General features: G+C 45.5%; 1 protein-coding gene across 1 annotated transcript; it reads right to left on the bottom strand.

The window, feature by feature from the left end:
- Positions 4,434-5,936, bottom strand: LOC109842044 (glutathione S-transferase F11-like). Its single transcript, XM_020410963.1, has 3 exons — positions 5,648-5,936; positions 5,514-5,562; positions 4,434-5,011 (listed from the first exon to the last, which is right to left on the bottom strand). Exons 1-3 carry the CDS (start codon positions 5,795-5,797, stop codon positions 4,557-4,559), a joined length of 654 nt encoding a protein of 217 aa, XP_020266552.1. The 5' UTR covers positions 5,798-5,936; the 3' UTR covers positions 4,434-4,556.

The raw sequence follows: 6,599 nt of genomic DNA, 5'->3' as shown, positions 1-6,599 counted from the left end.
TTGCCATAAACTCGGCTTCACATGATGATAACGCCACGCTCTTCTGCTTCTGCGACACCCAAGATATCAAATTCCCGCAGAAGTAAAATGCCAATCCGCTTGTGCTCTTCCTGTCATCAACATCACCGGCGAGATTACTGTCGCTGTACCCTACTAAATTCTCATCTCCTCCCCTAGTGTAACACAGGCCAAAGTTGATACTCCCCTTCACATACCTCAGTATCTGCTTGACAGCTTGGAAATGTGAACTTCGTGGCTTTTCCATATATCTGCTCACCATCCCGACAGCGTAGGCCAGATCCGGTCGGGTGTGAAGCAAATATCTTAGACTTCCAATCAAACGCCTGTACTTGGTTGGGTTCACTAGCTCTCCTCCTTCTTCTTTTCTAAGCTTCAGCTTGGGCTCCATCGGGCATTTTGTGGGATTGCAATCACTCATACCTGCTAGCTCCAATATTTTCTTGGCGTATGAGGCTTGCTTCAGTGAGATGCACTGATTTCTTTGCTCCACTTCAATGCCCAGATAGTATGAAAGATGTCCCAAGTCACTCATCTCAAACTCTTTCATCATTTGCTGCTTAAATTGCTCGATCTCTTGTGCACTAGTACCAGTAACAATCAGATCATCAACATAGACACCGATCACAAGAGTTTCTGCATCTTTGTTTCTCCTGTAGACTGCCTGTTCTTGTGGACATTTCTCAAAACCGAGACTCTTCAGACTCTTATCCAGTCGCATGTTCCACGCTCTAGGTGCTTGTCGCAGCCCGTAGAGCGCCTTAGATAATTTGTACACCTTGTCTTCTTGATTCTTCTTGATGTACCCCTCCGGCTGGCACACATACACTTCTTCTTGGAGGTCGCCATTCAAAAAGGCTGACTTGACATCCATATGATGAACCTCCCAACCTCGTTGAACTGCGATAGCGAGCAATAACCTCACAGTCTCCATCCTTGTTACTGGCGCAAAGACCTCTTCGACGTCAATGCCTTGTTGCTGCACGTACCCCTTTGCGACGAGCCTTGCCTTGTGCTTCACCACATTTCCTTCCGAGTCCTTCTTGAGCTTGTACACCCACTTAACTCCAATGGGCTTATGTCCTGGTGGCAACTCGGTCAAGAACCAAGTCTTGTTCTTCTCGATGGCATCAATTTCTTGTTGCATCGCCATCAGCCACTGTTTCTCTTTAGCAGCCTCGCAGTACGTCACCGGCTCCTCGGCGGCGAGAAGGAATAGCTCGTGCTCACACTCGACCTCCTCGGTTTCAGCATAAATTTCATTGAGAGCACGATAACGCCTTGGCCTATCATCAGAAGATGAATCATTAGAGCTCAGGGAAGCGCTTGGTGGAGTTGTCGGTGTCGTTGGAATTGCCACGCTCGGCTGATCCACATTATCGCCACCTGCGACGTCGTGGTCTGGAGTATTCGCTGTAGATGCAAGTATGGGTGAATTTGACACCAGGGGTGGAGAAACGGCCTCCTGCTGCTCGTGCTCCGGCTGGCATGATTCACCTCCCTTCTCAACAGTGAATGTTATCCGACTTTCTGGATCATTGCTGATTGTTTCATCCCACTCCCATCTCTTATTTTCATCAAACACAACATCTCTGCTCACATACAACTTGTTGCGCCGTGGATCGTATACACGATGAGCTTTACTCCCGGCTTCCACACCGAGATACACCATGGGAGTGCTTCTATCATCGAGCTTCTTAGTGAACACGTTTGGCACCTTAACATGTGCAGTGCACCCGAAAACCCTCAGGTGCTCAAGATGAGGTTTCCTGCTAGTCCACATCTCATAGGGGGTTTTGCCAGTCAAGGCTTTCGTCGGTACTCGATTTAGTATGTAGACAGCATGCCTCACTGCCTCCCCCCACAACTTTGCAGGCACACACATGCTCTTTAGTAAGCTCCTTGCCATCTCTAAGACAGTACGATTTCTTCGTTCAACAACGCCGTTTTGTTGTGGCGTGTAGGGCGCTGTCAAGTGCCGCTGGATGCCTTCATCTTCACACAGAGTTGTGAACTGTCGGGATAAGAACTCGCCACCACGATCAGTTCTCAACACCTTTATCTTGTGCTCAACCTCCTTCTCGATCAATGTCTTGAACTTCTTGAACGCCCCAAATGCTTCACTCTTCTGCTTGATCATGTACACCCACATCATCCGGCTATAGTCGTCAACAAGGAGGAGGAAATATCTATTGCCGGCGGGTGTCTCTGGAGTTATTGGTCCACACAGATCTGCGTGTACCAATTGCAGCGGGTGTTCGGCTCTGAAGTTCGCCTGGGAGGGGAAGGCATTCCTCGCTTGCTTGGCCACAAGACATCCCTCGCAAATCTGCGTAGGATGATCAATCTTAGGGACCCCGTGTGCCATCTCTCGATCTCCCATCATCTTGAGTGCCTGGAAGCTCACGTGCCCTAGCCTCGCATGCCACAACCAAGCTGGATCCTCCATGCTTGCTGTCAAACAAACAGGTTCACAAGTTTCCAACAAAACTTTGTAGAGCCTGTTGGGGGATCTCTTGACATTGAACAACAATTTCCCATTCCTGTCATATATCCTCAGAAATGCTCCACACATAACAGCCCTACTTCCATCTTCAGAGAGCTGGCCAAGACTTATAATATTGCTACAAAGACTTGGTATGAAATATACCTCCGGTAGTAGTCGTTGTTCGCCATTCTTGCATTGAAATAGGATGGATCCCTTCCCTTTGATTTGCACCATCGAGCCATCGCCAAACTTCACCTGCCCATGGATGCTCTCATCCAAGTGCTTGAACATAGATCGTTGGCCTGTCATGTGGTTGCTGGCCCCATTGTCCAGGTACCACACGTCAGACCCGACTGGTGCCTTCTCGACTGTTTGTAGCTTCGGAATAACATTCTCCTCGTTCAACAACACCATGTTGTGCATGCCCCCCGCGCACTCGGCCATGAGTAGTGCTGGCTCGTCATCTTGAACACGGGTGAGATTGGCTTCCTCGTCTCGGTGCTTATTACGACACTCCGAGGCATAGTGCCCGAAATTGTTGCAGTTGAAACACTTGATCGTGCTCTTGTCTCGGCCTCCTTCACGACCCCCGTTTGTTCCCTGGCGAGTACTGGTGCTACTGCCATGACCTCCATTGCCGCGGCCTCGGCCACGACCACGGCCGCGTGCGTTACTACGCCCATGCCCGCGATTGTTTAGAAAAGAAGATTCCTTTCCCCTTGATGACTTTGCGTCGGGTTTAGGATCCCCTCTTATTAGAAGCGCCTGTTCGTGCCGGTTGTCGTAGTCACGGTAGCGCTCCTCATGCGCCTTTAGAGCACCAATCACCTCGTCCACCTGCATGGTCTTGAGATCGCCGAACTGTTCCATAGTCGCGGCGATCTGCAAGAACTTTGGTGGCACACAACGAAGAAGTTTCTTCACCACATGGCTCTCTTCCATTGTCTCCCCAAGAGATCGGATCTGGTTCACAAGGGTAGTGAGTTTTGTAGCGAACTCATCCACCGACTGCGCATCGCCCATGCGCAGATTCTCAAACTCCCACCGAAGTGCTTGGAGTTTGACTTCTTTCACACGTTCCACACCAACGTGCATGGTTCTGAGTGCCTCCCAGGCCTCACGTGCAGTCTCCTTGCCAGCGAGTTGAAGCATCGTCTCCTCCGAGATCGCCTGGTAAATGACGGCGAGCGCCATCTGATCCTTCTTCTCGTCCACCGATTCGCCATCATCAGTGGCCTCGACCGCCGCCCAAACCCCTTGGGCGCGCATGTTGGCCTTCATCTTCATTACCCACGCCGGGTAATTCGACTTTGACAGCATCGGGTACTTGAGAGTTACTGAACCTTCTCTAGCCGCAGCTTGCGACGTTGCCGTGTCGGTGAGCTCCTCACTCCCGCTCTGGGATTTGCTTGGCGACGGCATCTGCTTTGGCATACCAGCGCTCTGATACCACGTGTAGAACTAAAACGCTCACCTGAAACACTTAAAGAAGCAACTCACTCACCTGGAACACTCAAAGAACAACACGTTCATACGTGTTCTCCTGATTGAAGGAGCAGGAGAAAAATGCACACAAGATATTTTTATTGAAACAAAAACTCCACTGCTCATCAAAAACAGCGTACAACCCAGTGATTAAATAGCTAACTCAAATCAACTACCTAACAAACTCCTAATGATAAATCACAACCACTTCCAATCTCCTAATCACAAATCTCAACTTCTAACAGTCTCCTAAATCTCAACTGCTTAACAATCTCCTAATGACTCAAACAAACACATACGTCAGGATTATTTCCCAACAAAATCTATTGCTATTGACCATAACCCATGGACCAGCGATGGATGTTGTATCTGATTCCCATAAATTGAATACCCACGTGTAATTTCCTGGGTACTTCTACGTAACAGCTAGGATTTGCATCTCTGGGTAAAGCTCCTTGGGTAATACCAAGTTTTCCAGTAGTGACAATATTTTCTGCTTCAAGAAAATCTTACAAAATCCATAGCTACAAACTTTACCAACAAAGATCAAGTTGCAGTCTAAGACCTAATGCATCTCAAGGACTTTCTTCCACGATGCACGCCCTGAGATCTCCTCCCACCATCTTCCAACATTTTTCTTCGATGTAAAGAGATGACTACGATCAGTGGAGTTAAGAAGATACTGAGCATTAGGCAAATGAGAGAGATCAGCTAATGAAAACTCCTCTCCAGCCAAAAACCTGCTCTCACTTAGCCTGTGATCATAAACATCTAGTACTTTCTTCAGTTTTCTCTCAGCGTCTCTGATTGCTGCTGCATCTTGTTTCAACTTCATTTGAGGATAGAAAACTAGTTGCGCGACTAAAGTTGAAGTCGGAGGGTTGAAGCTCTGAGACTCGGTTTCTAGCCACTGATCTATGGAAGCTCGATGAATTAGTCCACCCTCTGTATTGCCCATCAAGCCCATCTTGCCTTTGGTTGCATATTTGTCACAGATGTATCGGCATATTGCCCTGGATTCTGCATTTAAGTTCTAGAATTTGTCAATGCTGAATCTTACCAAGACTAAGACAGGAATTGATTGAGATATCTGAAAGTTCGGACTAATCAAAGATATCAGGTTACGTTTTAGGGCTCAGTACGTAAAAAGTTTATCGAAACTGGAAAGTTATATCAAATTATAAACTGAATATGTTCCTAACGACTGAATTTTTAGCTGAATTGCACAAGAAACCAAACCTAAAAAATTTCAATTTAGCAACCGTAGTAACAACGTAGCTGAAAACTCATGTGCATAAATAACCTAAAATGTAGAGAATTTTTCATTCAGAAAAAAAAAATTTGGGAGAATTTAGTCCAAAAAAGAAACAATATGGTTCGTCGGCTAAGATTTTCTTTCACTTCACTAACTGCAAAGGAAATCTCAAGGCTGCGGCTATGTTTTTCTTAGGGCCGTTGAGTGTGTTGAGTGTATCTATTGACATAACATAAAATTCGACAGACAGTGATGAAGCTTGCATACCAAAGAGAGTGATGGACTCATCCTGAAACACAGGAACTTGGCCAAATGGCTGCACAAAATGTAAGAAAAAAATCCAAATTAATAAGAACAGTTAAGCTAATTTCGTTGGGAATTGGGGATTGAAAAGGGAGTACCTGAAGTTTGAGGAAGCCAGAGGACTTGTGCTGAGCTTTGGAGAGATTGATGGGTATGAGCTGAAACTCCACCTCTTTCTCTATAAGGCAAGCCAGAACTCTCGACACAGCAGTCGAAAATGCCGGGCCATAGACCTTAACCTTAGCCATTGCTGCTTGTTTTGCTTTCTAAACGCCGGTCTATCCTCTTCAGGAAAATTGAGGAAAGGAAAAGAAGCCAGTCAGTAATTGGATTAACTGATGATGAGTAGGATCGTGAAACATTGTTGGCTGCTACTATAGGAACGTGTCCAAGCCAATGCCCTCATACTGTGAGGGAAACAGTTGCAACCTCATTATAATCCAATCTTGGTTCACTACAACTGCACGTGTCTACACTAATTTTATGACATATAAAAAAGTGTCATTTCATTTGCACAAGATTAAATAATAGTAATACAAATAAAAAGTATGGCAAATCACGATGCATGTTTGTGTCATTAGATATACAATTAAATATATTTAAAAAAGGCTAACAGTCAATATGGATTGTGTGATGATCTATTAATGGGCTTAAATAACAAATCTTAGATTTTAATTATGATGACGATTAAACATTTATGAAAGTGTATATGCTAAACAACTCTAAAGTTAGGTGTCCTTTTGTGAGAGTAATTTTAGGATGAGTGACTTTCTGAAAAGTTATAGTGTTAATGGTGATGCTCTTTATATTTTTTGGTCTAGACATAATTATGTGTCACCACCCTTGACACATGCATGTGACACAAGTTTTATGACACATGTATATGTCACCTTCGATGTACTGTGAGTTTTGTGACACATGTATGTATTATAAATTTTATGACACATGTATGGATCACAAGTTTTGTAACACATTCTCACATGAGTGCTGCTACGGGGACCCAAAATATGGGACCAAGGGAGGGGACAGGTGAGGTGTCCCCTCCATATT

This window comes from Asparagus officinalis, chromosome 1 (assembly GCF_001876935.1).
Source record: "Asparagus officinalis chromosome 1, Aspof.V1, whole genome shotgun sequence".
Classification (NCBI taxonomy): Eukaryota; Viridiplantae; Streptophyta; class Magnoliopsida; order Asparagales; family Asparagaceae; genus Asparagus; species Asparagus officinalis.
Note: the sequence above shows the minus strand (reverse complement) of the source record. Positions and strands in the feature narration are given on the sequence as shown.

Bases quoted from the DNA above. Each gene is read 5' to 3' on its own strand.
- LOC109842044 (XM_020410963.1), bottom strand. From the start codon at position 5,797: ATGGCTAAGGTTAAGGTCTATGGCCCGGCATTTTCGACTGCTGTGTCG. The intron at 5,563-5,647 runs GTACTCCCTTTT...CATTTTGTGCAG, and splicing joins CTGGCTTCCTCAAACTTCAG to CCATTTGGCCAAGTTCCTGT. The intron at 5,012-5,513 runs GTATGCAAGCTT...ACTTAAATGCAG, and splicing joins TGAGTCCATCACTCTCTTTG to AATCCAGGGCAATATGCCGA.